At 44.4% G+C, this 16,520-nt stretch overlaps 1 protein-coding gene across 1 annotated transcript in view; it reads right to left on the bottom strand.

Moving 5' to 3' along the window:
* The window catches only part of USP6NL (USP6 N-terminal like), a 751,219-nt gene that overhangs the window by 190,630 nt on the left and 544,069 nt on the right, over positions 1 to 16,520 (bottom strand). Inside the window, exon 9 of the mRNA XM_069229194.1 lies at positions 12,465 to 12,585. Coding sequence (XP_069085295.1) covers positions 12,465 to 12,585 — 121 coding nt within the window. The remainder of the gene's footprint in view (positions 1 to 12,464; positions 12,586 to 16,520) is intronic.

Here is a 16,520-nt window from a genome sequence, read left to right as displayed (position 1 = left end):
CGACTTACCTGCATGCAGGGGGTCATCCGACTGGAGACGGGACACAGCAGCAGCGTCCGCCAGCTAGACACCGGCAGGCCGTATAATTGCCCATGATACGGTAGGCGGTGTTTTGCTGGCGTGGCGCTGCTGCTGGCAGCACCGCCACCTTACCGCCGTCTGCCACCATGACCGTCGGCGGTATTCCACCAGCCTTCTGGCGAAATTCCGTCAAGGGTCATAATGAGGGTGGGCGGCTGGTAGCCACGGCGATATCATGTTGTCGGCCATCGCCGTGGCAGTTACCGCCAATGTCTTAATGAGGGCCTAAATGCCAAAACTCTACCGCTAGTGATTTCCAGAAAAGTTAAACTCACTTTCATGAACAGTTTCCAGATGCTTGCTTAAGAATCTATTTATTTTCTTCCAGCAAACATTCCACTGTTAATTAATTTTGAACTCGGTTTCATAGTCTCACAATTTCTCAGTTTCTTCACATAATACGCAAATTAAGTATTTGTGTTCTACACCTTCCTTACTTTCCCATCAACAGAGGAGTTCGTGCACAAGCTGGCTCCACACAAATTACTTACCCAAAATTACACCAGAGAAGGGAATCAGATAATCAGCAAAATAATCTTCAGTAAGATTTCACTGAAGAGAGTATCTACTGTAGAGCAGACATACAAGACACACTGATTGCAAAACAGGAGAGCAATGACTATTACTGAAACATCATGGACATGGCTTGAACAAGACTGCATGAACACCTTCTGTGATAGGAAATATTTACGGTGAGTAAACTATAGAATGCAGGATAAAACCCATCGATTATGAAGAATTTGCAAGATCAGGAGCACTGTATGTGTTTAACTGTTGTTTGATTTTCGATGCATTTGTGTACTCCAGATACCATCTGAAGTTCCTTCTCGAGTCAAGGTCAAGATCTACTCAGCAAGAACCATGTAACAATGACATTCTAGGAAATGAAGATGAATGAAGGTTACTTTTTTTTTTTTTTTTTTAAACTGTTTTTTATTTATTTTAAATGAACAACCAATAAAGCAGAAACATACAGTACTCACAATATCCCAATGGGTACATGGCATTGGAAGTCATAGAAAGAAAGAGAGTTCACATGGCAGGCATATCAGAGACTAGGAAATGCAGGCGGTGAAAAGAGGAAAAAAACAGTAGAAAGTAGACCAAGTCTGGGAGCACCAAACTTCAGTACAGAGTTACTACAGAATTTCCCCATCTGGTCGTCAAATATCTAGTAGGGTAAACCTCAACAGAATTTACTCCTCTGTCTCAGAGCTTTCGTCTATGAACGAATCTGCATTCTCATTAAACCTCAAGCAATTGGGCCCAGAGCAATATCACTTAAGCTGCTTTTTCATCTGTGAATGACAGCCGAACGTGGTGTTCTACTGCCACCCCCATTCGGTAAGATCATGTAACCACTAAGCCACCAGCGGAACTCTAGCCCCCATCCTCCCAACAGCCACCCAGCATTTCATTAGGAGAACAGCAAGTAGGGTAAGTTTGTACGGGATTTTCGGTCCCCTGGGCCTGCCCACCACTCCCAGTAAACAGGCAATCGGTATTAGATGAATCACTACTCCAGAGGCTTTCTCAATTTATGGTGACACTTGTCCCCAAGAAAGACTGGACCCTGGCACAGTCCCAAAACAGGTGCAAGAGGGTGGCTCCTAGTTCTCCACATCGCATGCATTTAAGCAGTTTGAATCTATTGTTACAAGAAACTGTACGCACCAGAGCAGATGCCCTGGTTCAGTCAGAATCCGTAATGGGTGCACTCAATTCATATTCCCAGGCTCTGTGCACCGTAAAGGGGCGTTTCCGCATGTCACCCGAAGGGCCTCATAAAACAATGTAATTAAGTGTTGCCCCTCCCTCCACGTGATAAGCCCATCAAGGACTTCGGAGGCCTGGGGGGCCCCCGGAAAATCTATCCATAACTCCTTTGCCACATTCTCAAGTTTAGTGTAATGTAGAAACTGGCCAGGGCCCACCCCAAACGTGTCCTGCGCTTCTTAGAATGCAATAAAGGTCTGACCGGGGTATAAATCTCCTGCCCTCCAGTGTTCCATTGACATGTCTGTATCAATGTCCTGAAAGGTCTCCAAATCCCATAATCGTAGCTCTGTGGCAAAGGGTGCCCCGCAGGTAACCTTCCATACTGCCCTCTGACACATCACACCTATGATCGTAACTAAATATGGTAGGGGGTACTCTGACCTGCCCCTCCCGCATCAGCAACTGGAGTAAGGTGTTTCCCCCTACCTGGATCCACAGCAGTCGCTTCTCGCAATTGTTTGATTCTGCCAACCACCTGGCAGCATTCTGCAGATTTACTGTATAATAATAAAATTGTACAACTGGGACAGCTAGCCTTCCGTCCTCCAGATCTTTATTATGGACTGCCAATGATACTCTACGGTGTTTTCCTGTCCATATTAAAGAAACCATCAGGGTGTCCAGCCTGTGAAAAAAGCTGACCTCAAAAGGAAATAGTGAATTTTGGATGAGATGAAGGCAACGCGGTAGGAGGACCATCTTTGCTATAACCGCCCTACCCATCACGGAAAGCGGGTGCCTATTCCAAAAAGCGATGGAACCCTCAAGACATTCCTCAGCTTGTGGTCTGACTGTGTGTATGTGACCCAGATCCCCAGGTGCACAAACCCTCCAGTTTCCCAACAAAGCCCCACAGATGGCAGTTGATTTTGAGGTTGCCCTATCAATCCCCCAAAAGGGAAAAAGAGTGATTTGCGACTACTGACTTTAAGCTCAGACACTTTGCCAAATGTGTCAAGTAACTGCATTAGGTGGGAGACCAATTCAACAGAGGATTTAAAATAAACCAAAGCATCATCCGCATACAATGACACATTATGAGTGGAACCGCTCAAGCGGATTCTCCAGGGACGCATCCCTCTCCTAAATAACAGAGCAAGGGGTTTGATTGCAAGCAAAAAAAGGAGGGGCAAAAGGGGACACCTCTGTGGGGTTACCCATCCAACAATCCAAGGTTCAGATATTTCCCCGCCCAACCCGACACGGATAGAGGGTTCAGTATACAGAAGTTGTATCCATGTGTCGAATTTAGGTCTAAACACCATGCCTCTTAATACAGCCATTAGATATCCCCACTCCACTGTATCAAATGCTTTTTCGAGGTCTGAGGAGACCAGTGCCAGCTCCTCCACCCTGCCCAAGGTGTCATGTGTTAAGTGCGCAAACCTACGCAGGTTGTGGGTGGTGCTGCATGCCAGTATAAAGCTTTATTGGTCCTCATGAACCAGTTCACGGACCACCGTCTGTAGCCTAGACGCCAAAAGTTTGCACAATTTCCTGAGATCCAAATTAAGCATGGGGAGGGACGTGTATGAAGAAGGATCCGCCAAGTCACCCCTGGGGTTTAGAATTAGGCTCACAATCCCCTCACGTAAGGTTACAAGCAATATCCCCCTCTCCGGAGCCTCAAGAAAAATCTTGAATATTTTTTCCTTGAGTAAAGTACAGTAATGCTGAACCAAATTCTACAGGGAATCCGCCCCTACTGGGTGCCTAGGATCTATTGAGTGACTTTATGGCATTAACCAACTCCTCTAATGTAATTTCCTCTTCCAAATCCTGCCTGTGCCCCTGCTGCAACTGGGGCAGCCTGACCCTTGCAAGGAACCTGTCTCTCACCACCCCCTGTGCTTTGAAGGCCTGCACAGTACACCAATATAAAGTGCTCCAAAAAGGCAGACAGTATATCCTGCCTTCTGGTCTGTAGCTCTGCATGGACATTCCAAATGTGTAAAATGGGAGGTATCTCTGCTTCATGTCTCAGAATCTAAGCCAATAGCTTACTCAATTTGTCACCCCCCCATGCAAGACTGACTATATGATTTAAGGCCTTTCCTATCCAGGGTATCCCAGAACCTGAGCATTTCTCTGTGTATCTCCAGCACTGTTGCAGGCACATCTGCCGTTGACACCTTACAGCCAACCTTCACTCATGTAACTTGAGGCCTGCCATCAACCGCCTCTGCACTCGACAGACAGTGCCCAGACATTCTCCTCTCACTACTGCCTTAAGGCCATCCCACTCAACTGCTCTAGTGTACATGGTACCCCAGTTCTCGTTTATATAGTTCTGCAAGTATGTCACCACGTTTTCCCAGAAAACAGTGTCCGTTAGGAGATCAGCAGGCATTCACCAATTCCTAGTCCCGGAGGTGTATCCCCCCATAAAAGTGTCAATAGTACATGGGTATGATCTGAGAGAAACCGGCCCAGGTGTTGTACCACAGCTAATCTTGTATGTTCCACACCTTCCACCAAGAACCGGTCCAGATAACTGTAGGTGTTATCCATCTGTGAATGGTAGATGTACTCATGACCCCTGGATGAAAAGCCCGTCAACCATCTAGTAGACCGAGATATTCATTACTGCCTGAAGCTGCCCCACCTTTAAAGGTTTAGTACTCCTCCTGGTCAGGTGGCAGTCATCCAAAATGCAACTGAAATCTTCCTCCCAGGGTATGGGTAAACCCACACCATCCTCCAAAAGACCTTACATTCTACTATAAAAATGTTGATTATCAACATTAGAGGCATACAAATTAAATATAATGATTTCTCGGCTATCCAATACGCTCTGCAATATTAGATAATATCTCTCCACGTCTGCTTCGCTGTAGGTGTGTCTGGAGGGGACACCCAAATAACCACCCCCCTGTCATATGGGGAGTAGAAGGCTGAAAATAGGTGACCCCTCAAACTTCTTACTCAGTTTATGCATTTCCGAACCCATAAGGTGTGTTTCCTGAAGACAAGCTATTTGTATTTTATGACACTTGAGGAATGAGTGGACCCTGTAGCGCTTGGAATAGTCCCTTAGCCCCCCGACATTCCATGTAGTGTGTTGAAAGCTGTGATCCCTCCCCAATGCTCGCCCGAGGGGTCTCCCACATTGGAGACCTCCCAGAAGGGGAACCAGTGTTCCGTCTACAGCTCTGCACTGACATAACAAAGAACCCCAAACCATGGGGTCATAACACAGATAAACAATCCAAACTCCCACCCCCCACTCTGATAAACAGCATATCAACAACTCACGATACTGCAAATCCAATACTTTTCTCACTGTCAGGACCCACAGCCTAACCCCTACAAACCCAACCATTTCCTACCACTGTATGTGGGAAGGTTTTTCAGATTCCCCATACATAATATAGTGCCATCATAAGTATATATTGAATTAAACATTTCCAGCCCCTACTTAGCATTGCCCCTCCCCCAATAGGAGTCCACTCTTTAAAGAGAGAATAATGGTCAGTCAGTTCTACTTCTTATTATGATATTAAGGGCACATCAAATCACAGAGTCAACCTGCATCAGTGGAGTTTCAGGAGCTCCCTTCGCCCCTATCACTCCAGACAGGGGCCCAGAACAGGTCAATGCCATGGAGCCATCCACCTGAATAAGCACCCTGGGGGTCTTTCTTTCCCGGGAACTGCATGCCTCCGGGATTGGTCTTCATTCTAGCTCTCAAGGAGGTTCTACCAGCACCACCAGATCCCTGAGTCACAGACCTCCAGGCTCTAGTCCCTCCTCTAAGCACCTTTTCCCAGATCTCCAGCCACGGCCAGACGTTTTCTGGATGATCGAAGAAGTGAGAGCTGCCCTCAGAGCACACTCTCAGTTGGAAAGTATATTGCAGCATGTAGCGGATGCCCATAGCACGAAGAATGGCCTTTACTTCGAGGAACGTTTTCCAGGCTCCTGCATTCCACTAGTGCAGTTAGGGTATATAGAGACCTTCTGGTTCTCATACCGGGCAGTATCAGTTTTCCTGGAAACTCAGAGGATGCAGTCCCTGTCCTTAGAATTCAGGACACAGGTTATTTTAGCCTGTGGCGTCGCACCAGGGAGAGGCGGGCTACTAATGCCCGATGAGCTTTTCCCAATGGTGAACATGGGGGACAAACCACTTGGTTTCAGGGTGTCTCAAATCCATTACTCTACAAATTGTCCTGTAGCACTCCTTTCTGCCCGTCCCAGGAACCCAAAAAGTCTCACATTGTTTTGTCACGACTGTCCCTCCGCATTTTCCACTCGTGCCTCCAAGGCTCCTGATTGAGAAGTGACCTCGGCCATCTGCTTATGTAAGGTAGCCACCTCAACCTGAAGCTCCCCTATAGAACCCTCAGCTACCCGAACCATATCAGACACCTTGCAGAGGTCTGTGTAAAGCAGGTTAACCTCAAAGGCCACAGTCTCAATTTTGTTCTCCAAAGCAGTTCTAGTGTCCTGGATGGCCGCCAGCAGAACCGCCCTCAAGGGCTCTTCGGCGGAGAATTCCAGATCCTGGTCCCCCCTGCCAGCTGTCTTTTGGGTATGCCGCAGGGGGGTGGCCGGAGTTGTGTAGCGTTCCATGGTGTTCGCCTGCACGGGCCTGGGCTGCCTGTTCTTCCCCCATCTGTGAGAGCTGCACAGCAGTACCTGGTGCCAGAACCTCTGAGCCGTCAGCTCAGGTTGGTGCTGTACAATAAGTGCATCACTCTCAAAAAGCAGGGCTAATCAGCAGGGTGGGAAAGAGAAAACCATCCTCACACCCAAGGGGAGAAAGCACCAATGCCTCTTGCGAACAGGGCTGGCCAGCCGATACCTGCTCTACAGGTGTGTCTGTGGCGAGGTCCACCTCTTGTCTAATGTAGGAACAAGAGTCCTGAGAGCAGGGGACGGGTTCGGCATTGAGAGGATCGAAAGTGCACCGCCACCTGTCCAAGCGTGCAAGGTTATTTGGCCCAGTCTAGTGATCCTGTTGAGGAGGTAGGTAAGATAGTTCTCGTTGAGTAGCCAAGCCCCCCCCCCCTTGCAGGGCCAGCTAAAGTCAAGGGGGCCCCCAAATGAAGGGCAGCATAGATCAGGACCACCCCCCACTCATCTGAAGGTTCCCCACAAGGTGCCAGGATTCACGAGGCCACCCAGCGACACAACCTGTCAAAATCAGGCCAAACAGCCGCTCAGCTGTCTAAAGCTAGACCTAGTGCAGAGTTATCACCATCGCCGGGGACCTGTATGGGGAGGCCCTCCTGTAGTCAGAACCCTTCGGACTCCGCAATCTTTGGCCAGCTGCAGGGCCTGTCCAGGGTAAAGGCACAATGTCAGGCAGCGCAGCCAAGTGGCCCCAGCCGAGCTCCCAGGAGAGTGCATGCAGCCGAGCACTTTGTTCGTGATGGAGAGGCCACGTGGGATTCAAGCCGCTGTCGGCGGTAGGCCCCACTCTCACTCCGGCCCCCTCCACTCTGGTCCTCTTCAGCCAGCCAGCTCCACAGCTCCTGGTTCCACTCCGCAATGGCCTGCAGGATAGCCCTAGGCCTCTCCCCTCACACGCTCATCAAGCGGTTCCCTGGCCTCGGAGAAGTGGATGACCGGGCTCGGTTTCTGCGGTAATGCCCCGCAGATATCTTGGGCCAGTTTCTGGTTATTAGGTAGGATGTTGCAGGATAACGCTGGGATTACCAGGAGCCTTCTAGGAGAGCGTCCTTTTGGCTAGCTTGAGCGGCCATGCCCCTGAGATGAATGACTTTAAAGATTAGACAGTATAAAAACCATCATCAGGGTATGTATAAGTTAGACTTTAAGAAATCTTACATCGTGTCCATATCCATGACAGAATTGGTCAAAACAGAAGCCTATAGGTTTCTCACCAGTGTGCAGTAGGGTAAGTGCTGTGTAGTCCCAAATTTGAAAAGCTGTTGCGACATCAGGATCCATAGTGCCAAGACCGCAGGAAGAAGAAAAACAGCAATCTGCTGAATCACCTGGGAACGCTGCCGGAGAAGAAGCTTAAGTAAATCTATCATGATTGTGATATCATAATGTATTAAAATTTCCCGTGGATCCTGTTACCAAGAAACTTGGGACTGAGTGGATGGACCCAGTCAATAGGAAAATTGAACTTCTAATGGCTATAACCTCAGGCAAGTTAATGTGATGTATCCAACTACTTAGAGGTCAACAGGCTACTGATGCTGCCTTACTGGAGATCTCTGAACTGATTAAAAGTACCATTGATGCTGGTTGTAGGGCAATACTGGTATTGTTTAACCTGTCAGCAGCATTCAACAAGGTTTCACATGCCAGGCTGTTTGCACGCTTAATGGGAGATCAGCATCAGGGGCAATGCCTGGAAATGGTTGAAGTCTTTTCTTGAGGACAAGAGTCCGGAAGTATGACTACCTCCCTACTCCTCCGCAAGCCACAGGATCTCAGTAGAAGTTCCTCAGGGCTCAGTGCTTAGCCCCTCAATGTTTAACATCTGTACGTCCCCTCTGGCTAATGTGGACGAATCATTTGGGGATAAGATTATTTCTTATTTATTTCTTGTGTGGATGACACCCAGATTTTTTTCGCATTCTGCAAAGATCTGTCCATTGAACAGAATGCCATTCAACCCTGTATTTCGGCAGTCTTTCAGTGGATGACCTGTAACCAATTGAAGTGCAACACCAAAAAGCAGGAAGTGCTCAGTTTTGGGCACAATGTTGTTTTTAATTTGGATGTTCACTGGCCTACTGGGATATCCCCACCGGATATCTAATTTGACTCTGAAAAAACATGGGGATTAAATTTGATAATAAAATGTCCTTCCATAACTAAATTATTTCAGTGGTAGGCAGGTTGTTGGCATCTTACACATGGCAAAAAACACTCTGCATTTTCTTCTAATTTCAACTAGGATCACAGTGGTATTGGCCCTAGATACATCCAGGTTTGACTATGCCAATGCACTATATGCCGGCCTGCCAAAGTACTTGTTGAGAAGACTCCAGGCTGTTCAGAATGCAGAAGGTAGGCTGATAAATGTTTTTTTCTAGACAAGAGCATATCACTATGCACTTGCACTGGCTCCCCATGGGAAAACTGATTCTTTTCAAATCCTCTCTGTTAATGCACATATTGCTCCATCATTCAGGACCTGATTATCTAGTTGCCTACATTGCCTGTTATAACCCAATAAGAGCCTTACGCTCCTCCAATAACCATCTGGCCAGAATTCTAACAGTCAATCTATCCAACTCTTTTTTGGGCCAGGTTCGTACGAACAATGTCCCTTTGAATGTGTGACAGATAGATGATGAAGTATTATTTAAGAAAAAACGTAAGACTTGGCTTTTTCACAGTAGTGATCGCCTCATGTTCTCTCTGATTATACCGATTAAAGCCGGGACACACTTTTGAGCAGCTGTGCGCTTTAGAAACCCCTACACATCAACATTACAACACATTAACCATCTGCAGGTGGGAAGAACACGAAGAATTTTATATTTTGTTCAATGATATCATTCAAGGAAAAACCCCAGGCATCTGAAAGAGAAAACAAGATTCCCAAACTGCCACATCAGGCGTAAACAGAGTACAATGATGAAGACAATCTGGAAAATAAATCACGTTGCGCTCCCTTCCCCCAGACCAGTAAGGCCAGGATCCTCGCAATGTGACAATAAAAGGAAAGCATGACGGAAAGTGGCACCTGCTCATTAGCTAGGGCTATTAGTGACGAGGTTTTATGTGATGGCATTGAGTGCAGGATCAATCAAAGGACCATGAGCACTGAGCCTTGCAGGAGTCTGTGAGGCACCTCTGAGTGACTCTGTGCTAATTGCTGGTCTGTAGGGGATGCTGGTGCTTTGCAGTACCACAGCGACATTTCCAATTCTCTTATGCTACATTTGAAAACGGTCTGTCCTATACTAGATTTCTTATGTACGGAGGCTTCCCCTCCTTACCATGCGAGCTAGTATGAGGTTCCAGTTCTGTTAACACAGAAGCAAAGACCGTCAGTGCAGAGTTTACAAATTCTACTTCATGAAGACACTGGAAGGATTCTGGATGGGTCTGCCATGGACAGTGGCATAACGAAATTGAGGGAGCCCACCTGCAAGGTACATGGGGCCACCCCCCCTCCCGCCAGACCCAGTCAGTGTACTGCGTGAAGGGGGCCCTCTGGAGCTTGCCCCAGACTACCTGGGCTGCAGGGGATAATGTTATGCCACTGGCCTGGGACAACAAAGATATTAGATAACTGATTTTTGATCTACAAGCATTTAGGACAACATGCATTTCCCACTGAAACATTCTTGGTTTTAAGTCCTCAAGGAACTCCCGTGGGTTGGGCTGATGCTTCACTTTGAGGTCACACTAAGCAGAGATGTCCCTAGCACTGACAATTCTTAACTCCTCTGATTCATTATGCCTATCCAGGAAGAAGACAGCAAGCAGCCAATCGAAAGAGATGCTCACTACGATTTTGCGTTTGAAAAATCGAATCTCAGAGTTCCTAAAGATGTGAGTTTCCAATATGTGTGCCTGAGAGGCTCATGACCCTGGGCAGAATACACATAAAGAGTTCAAATCAGCTTCAGAGAAGTAGGATTTGAATCCTTGAATCATATGTTGTGCATTACTCAAGAGAGCCCATGAAAAAAGTAAGAAAACAGAAGAAAAATATTTCCAAAAACGTCATGAAGGGCATGTTCCTCCTTAGCTGAGTCATATTCCATGAGTGCAGAAAACAAACAGAATGAAGGATAAGCCAGAAGATGTAAGGGGGGATGAAACTGAGCACAGTACACCCACACAAGAGCATTCATTTTTTTTTTGTTAGGCAAAGTATGCCTTTGTACCGTGCCGGCTTTTATGGTCAACTCCAAGTCTAAATGACAGGAGAAATGGCATGTAAGACTGAAACAGAAAGCCAACATTCTATGTTCATCTGTGATTCCAATTGGTCTCTCACCCTGCAAATGATGGAGCACTGTTCATGGAGATTGTTTTCACAAGTATGTCAAAGAACATTCCAGGGAGTAGATATTGTTTCAATATCCCCCTGCTTGAATCCCTGGCCTTCCAACATTCCTGCTACTTTTACCCTGAGGCCAGAAAACAGCACCCTAACTGAAATTTTAACAGATTTATTATCAACAGTTGAAGATTATCTGTCAGGCGTGTATGTTTTTTAATGCATAAAGTTAAGTTTTTGTGTGCCCGCTGCTGCCTTTATAAGCTGTAGGTTTGTAAAAGAAGGAGCACCTTAATCTGCAGATTGTTCCTTATACCATCACAACACAGTGTTTGATACTATGTTTGTATGCTGGAGATACTGATTTCCCGCAACACAATATTCACCTGACATTCCACTTTTGTTAAATGGCTTTTTGGTTGGATTAGTTTCGCCTCATTTCAGTTTCAGTACGGCACTAATCCAGTGGAACTGTCACCAGCATTGCCCATTAAGGAGCCCTCATCGAAATTTTAACTAAACTGAATATTAAAATTTCTTGAGAAGGCTATTTGGGATTTTCTTTTGGATAAGTTATTTTAATCTACATATAGGAGAGCACAACGTCTTTAATGTAAATTAAGTCAAATATATTTTTGAACTATTATACCTGGAGGCATATACAGCCACCTATTACGAGTGGATTGGGAAATTTGTTGAGGCAAGGAATACATTGTAAGAGTTAATATGACGACAAGCTGAGGAGTTAATTAAAGGACAACACTTAGTTTTGGTCTTCACACGAATTGAATTATGAGGTTTCAGAAACAGCCTTGAACAGTGGTGAAAAGCAAGCAGAGAAATCTTAACATGGAAATGAAAAAGGATCAAGGAACAGCCTCAGAGGCACGAGGATGAGATTATGTACTTCAAATTCCACTACTGCCATACCTCCTACTGTCTCGTGGGACGTCCTGCCAGGTGAGAGTCTGTGTACTGTTGTCATTTTCACAGGACAAAACAATGCAACTTGCACTTGAAGTCGATGTGCTTGTGTATTGAGTAGATCCACTCCCATGCTCTCGTCATGTTCTGTTTTTCTTAGCACTTCAGTTGTAGTGGGCAACATATTTAAAGAATCGTGGTCCTGCAGTTCTTAGAAGCTGTACCCAAACCCTTCTTTCTGCAGTGGGCAGAGCCCTCAACACCCAACTATATGGACGTAAGGTACCACAGACTCAGAAGTTTAGGGTCTATGTTGTGGGGCTCACTTACAAGCAACCGACTAGGCATTTTATTAAATTTATACTGATTAGTAGCAATATATGATATGATAAACGGTATAGAAGATATGGAGGAATAACAGCTTGCCTGGGCACCAAATGATGCACGAAATAAGGATCATATAAGAGCTGATGCAGTAAAGTCTCTGATAGAAAGTAGTGCTACAGAAGAATCTAAACAATGATCTTAACTTTGAGATGGCAGTCTGCTGTCAATTTCAAAAAATTCTACTGTACTATCATTTCAAACAACTATAAATATTAGCACTTTTTTCACAAATTTCATTAAAACAATCTAATTCTGTTAATACAATAGTATTTAAGATTTTATATTTTGCTTTAGAAGTACTTCATTTCTACATACATAAATTATTGGAATTGTCTATATGCCTTACCGTGCATGGAATGCTTAGGACCAGAGAGCAGTTTTACCAGGGCCCAAAATGCATCTTCTTCGTTTAAGTACATGAGGAGCAAAGCAGTGATTTGACTCATTCCTTGGCAGTAGCCAACTTCCTAAAAATCAAGAGCAGGGCAATTGCAATTTAATTTTCAAATAACATTTATTTATTTCACATTCTTCAGCAAGTGCAACACAGATAGTCATGGGTCAGCGTACTGTATACAAGAACAACGTCGGAACAATGCCAATCCCTTATAATCAACTACCATGAACAAAAGATAACTACATTTTCAAAAAACACAGTCTCTAAAAATAACATGGAGCCAAAAACATCAGAGATTTACTTACTAAGTGATGGCTGTAAACCAACAGCTGAGAAGGGAACAAAAAAAATCATAGATTTTTAAGGTAGTGAAGCAAGATGTGCATCTGATATAGAGGGACGGGGTGGTTGAATTTAGTAACCAAAGGTTGCTTTGAGCAATGCAGAGGTGACTAGACAGAATTTACACAGAACGGGGAACAGAATAAGAAGGCTGAAGACAAGGATGGAGGCGGAGAGGGGAAAGGTATGCAAAAGTGATTGAAAGGTTTAACTAAAGGTAGGTGAAAGTGACTAGACCAAAAGGTTTTTAAAACGTTGAGTTTTTTAGACTTCTGTAGAACTGGAGGTCTTCTAAGCATTGTATGCCAACAGGTAGCAAACTCCAAATGGATGGGACTGCTCAGAAGCACAGCGACTTTTCATAATGTAAATATTTTGGTTTCCAAACTTACATTATCATAGCTTCTCAAGTTCTTATTGCCACGACAGATTTGAAAACAGATTCAGGACAATCTGAGAGCTGGTTGTGAGTGGCCTTGAAAGTGATGCACACCTATGTGAATTGTATTCTTACATCTATAGGAAGCCAATGAAGGTCTTTTCGTAATGGTAAGATAGTGTCATACTTTGTAGTTCCAGGCACCAACCTGGCTACTGAATGTAAGAATGCTCTCATAGGCACTGGGAACGCCTGAGAGAATGGTGTTGCCATTTTCCAAGAAAGACAAGACAACAGTGTGCATTTCTTTAAATGTAGGAGAGGTTTACGTTTTTCCTCGAGCGCGCCGAGGCCCTACCAGCTATAGAGGTAGGGCCTCCTGAGTTCGTGAAAGATAAATATTGATTCAGACTTCCAAAGATTTACATCTTTCAACATGACGGAGGGGAATGAGAAACTCGGAGAGCCATTCTATGTTAAATTGTTATTTGTGAGGACGTTTAATGAGGGCTGCTTTGGTTTTCTCTAGTGTAAGCTTAAGGAAGTTCATTCACATCCATTTCTGAAGATAAGTTAAACGTTTTTGAAGTGCAGATGGCCTGTGACCCTAATATAACGTTTTTCATAATTGTAAGAGACTATGTTGTGGGATTCCGGTACAAAGTGAGATTCTCTTTACGAAAAGAACAGAACATCTATAGGCTTGATGGAATTTGTTTTTGATTCTTTAACAATTATTGTAGGATGTGCTAAGTTCCATTGCTAAGTACAATATTATGACAGAGAAATAAGGATAGATTTTCTGACATTCTTTCATTAAACGTAATTGAAATTTCAGTCTGATTTTCTGAAATCACACTTCAGAAACTGTAACACAAAATTGTATACATACAAGTGACAATGCAGAGCTATGGAAATACAATTTAGATATGTTTGTTCAACTTGCACGCCACCAATGCATTGCAGCTGCAAATATGTAACTCTGGTGGCTCGGGAATGGCGGATTTCCACGTTTCACTTAATAGCATAATTTCTCAGCAAACTCTAGAAGAAATGTATGAACTCACCTAAAACCTATTTTATTGCTACCACATATTCACTTTTCACGACAAATACAATAAGAAAATAGAAGTAGCAAAGGGTATGTCCACTCCAGTTCCTAAACTTTCAAAATAGAATTCGACCATAGGTGCAGGAGCTAGGGGATGCTAGACTGCCCAAATGCTTGACAATGTTTTCACATGTCTATTTCAAAGGCAAAACTCTTCCTTTCTGTTTTCACCTCAGTCCCACAAATGAAGCACAAATGGGGCAATTTTAAGTTTGGGCGGAGGGTCTTATACCCCACTGGAGGATGCCTGCCTGCCTTGCAGGGATCACTTTGATGAAGGAAGACACTGCTGTGGCGGCTCCCTTCACTGCGCTAATAGTTTGCCGAGTGGCTCACATGTTTAAAGTTTCTGCTTGTCAAATGTTGTTAGTACTAGTATAAAAATAAACTCCCAAAGTGGACTTTATGCTCTGAATAAATAAAAAAATGCCCCTGACCTGCATGGTGGACACTAGTATGAACAAGCATTTTCAATGCAATGGGTCTCACTTGAGCTACAGCTATCAGCATAACTGGACTTTTTTGCCACATAAATTGGTCAACCCTGCCTCATAATTTGGTCTTTCCCTGCCACACAATTCCAGTGGCCCTTCATATAACTAAAGCACTCCCATTTACCTTCTTCCTCTATCTGCAGCCAAAAATAAAAATGTTGCCACTTACCATCCAAATTTAAATCTGCCATGATAATTCCAATAGAATACAACTTTTACCACCCCACCATCGGAGTTGCTGGCTGGCTAACACAATTCCCAAATAAAAGACACAAGACAGCCACAGAGGAGTAACAAGAGAGAACCTAGAAGGTTCATCCAAACATATCAAGAGTGTTCAAACAGTCAAAGTGCAATAAGGTGGCTTGAATCATGGTCATAATTACAAAAAGAAGAGATTAATAAAACATATACAATTGTCATGTAAACCCAATAAAAACTTTTATCAAAAATAAACTCTTAGCATTAGACTGTATTGCTCAGAACAGCCCACAGAGGACACCACAAGGAAAATTGCATTTGTAACTAACCATGGTCATGTAACCATATAGTTAGTCTCTAGAGGGCATGAACACATGAAAAGACAATGGCAGAAGGTAATGCAGTGTAACCATATATTTAGCCCCAAGAGGGCATAGCACATAACACATGTTTAGTGATAGTAGGCCTACTACAAAGAAATTACAAACAAGGCCTTTAAAACACAAACTACTCCCAGCTGTAAAACAAATGTTACAGCCATGAGAGTGCCTAAAAAGACACTGAATGTTGGGAGGGTTTATTTTTGTAGGGTCCCCACTAACCTAGTGGGGGGTGGGGAGGACCAGAGATGATGTAGTCAGAAAAGGTGCTTTGTGGTGAATGTTTTGAAGGCGGTCCCCATTGTCCTAGGACCACCACAGGCCGAGTTATGAGCAAAAATGTTTTGTAAAAGTAAGGCCCTGCAAAGCATTATGGGGCGAGTTTTTGTGCCTGCCAATATTGTAGTATGTTGACTGTAATGCTCAGAACAGCCCCTAGAGGACACCACAATAAAAATAGCTCTTGTAAGAAATATGGTCATGTATCCATATACTTAGCCCCAAGAGGGCATAACCACATGAAAAGAGAATGGCAGAGTAACCATATATTTAGCCCCAAAATTACTGACAGCAGTAAAACAAAAGTTCCAGCCATGAAAGAACGTAAAAAGACACTGAATGGTGGGAGGTGTTATTATTTTGGGGTCCCCACTAACTTAGCGTGGGGACCCAGAGATGGTGTAGACAGAATGAGCATGCTGTGGTAAATGTTTTGGTTGTGCCACTACACACTGAGTTATGAGCAAACATGTTTTCTAAAAGTAATGCCCTGCAAAGCATTATGGGGCGAGTTTCCAGAGTGCAGTGAATATCTTAGTATCAGCGCTCCCACTGTGTCAGGAGACCCGCTTTGAGGATTTCTGTGTTTTTTACATGAAGAATTTATCAATTCCAAGTGCTTTTGAGAAAGCTATGAAGCGAGAAGGGAAGAGTCAAAAGAAATTACTGATTAGTTAACGGTGTGAACAATGTGACCAGTGCTTCAATACCGCCAATGGCGTTTGCGCTGTTCTACACTGTTTGTGCTGTGAGCACCATGGCTATAATGGTGCACAATGGGAGAGACAAAAGTAAAAAATAGTTTGCCAACGCAGAAGT

This window comes from Pleurodeles waltl, chromosome 4_1 (assembly GCF_031143425.1).
Source record: "Pleurodeles waltl isolate 20211129_DDA chromosome 4_1, aPleWal1.hap1.20221129, whole genome shotgun sequence".
Taxonomy (NCBI): Eukaryota; Metazoa; Chordata; class Amphibia; order Caudata; family Salamandridae; genus Pleurodeles; species Pleurodeles waltl.
Note: the sequence above shows the minus strand (reverse complement) of the source record. Positions and strands in the feature narration are given on the sequence as shown.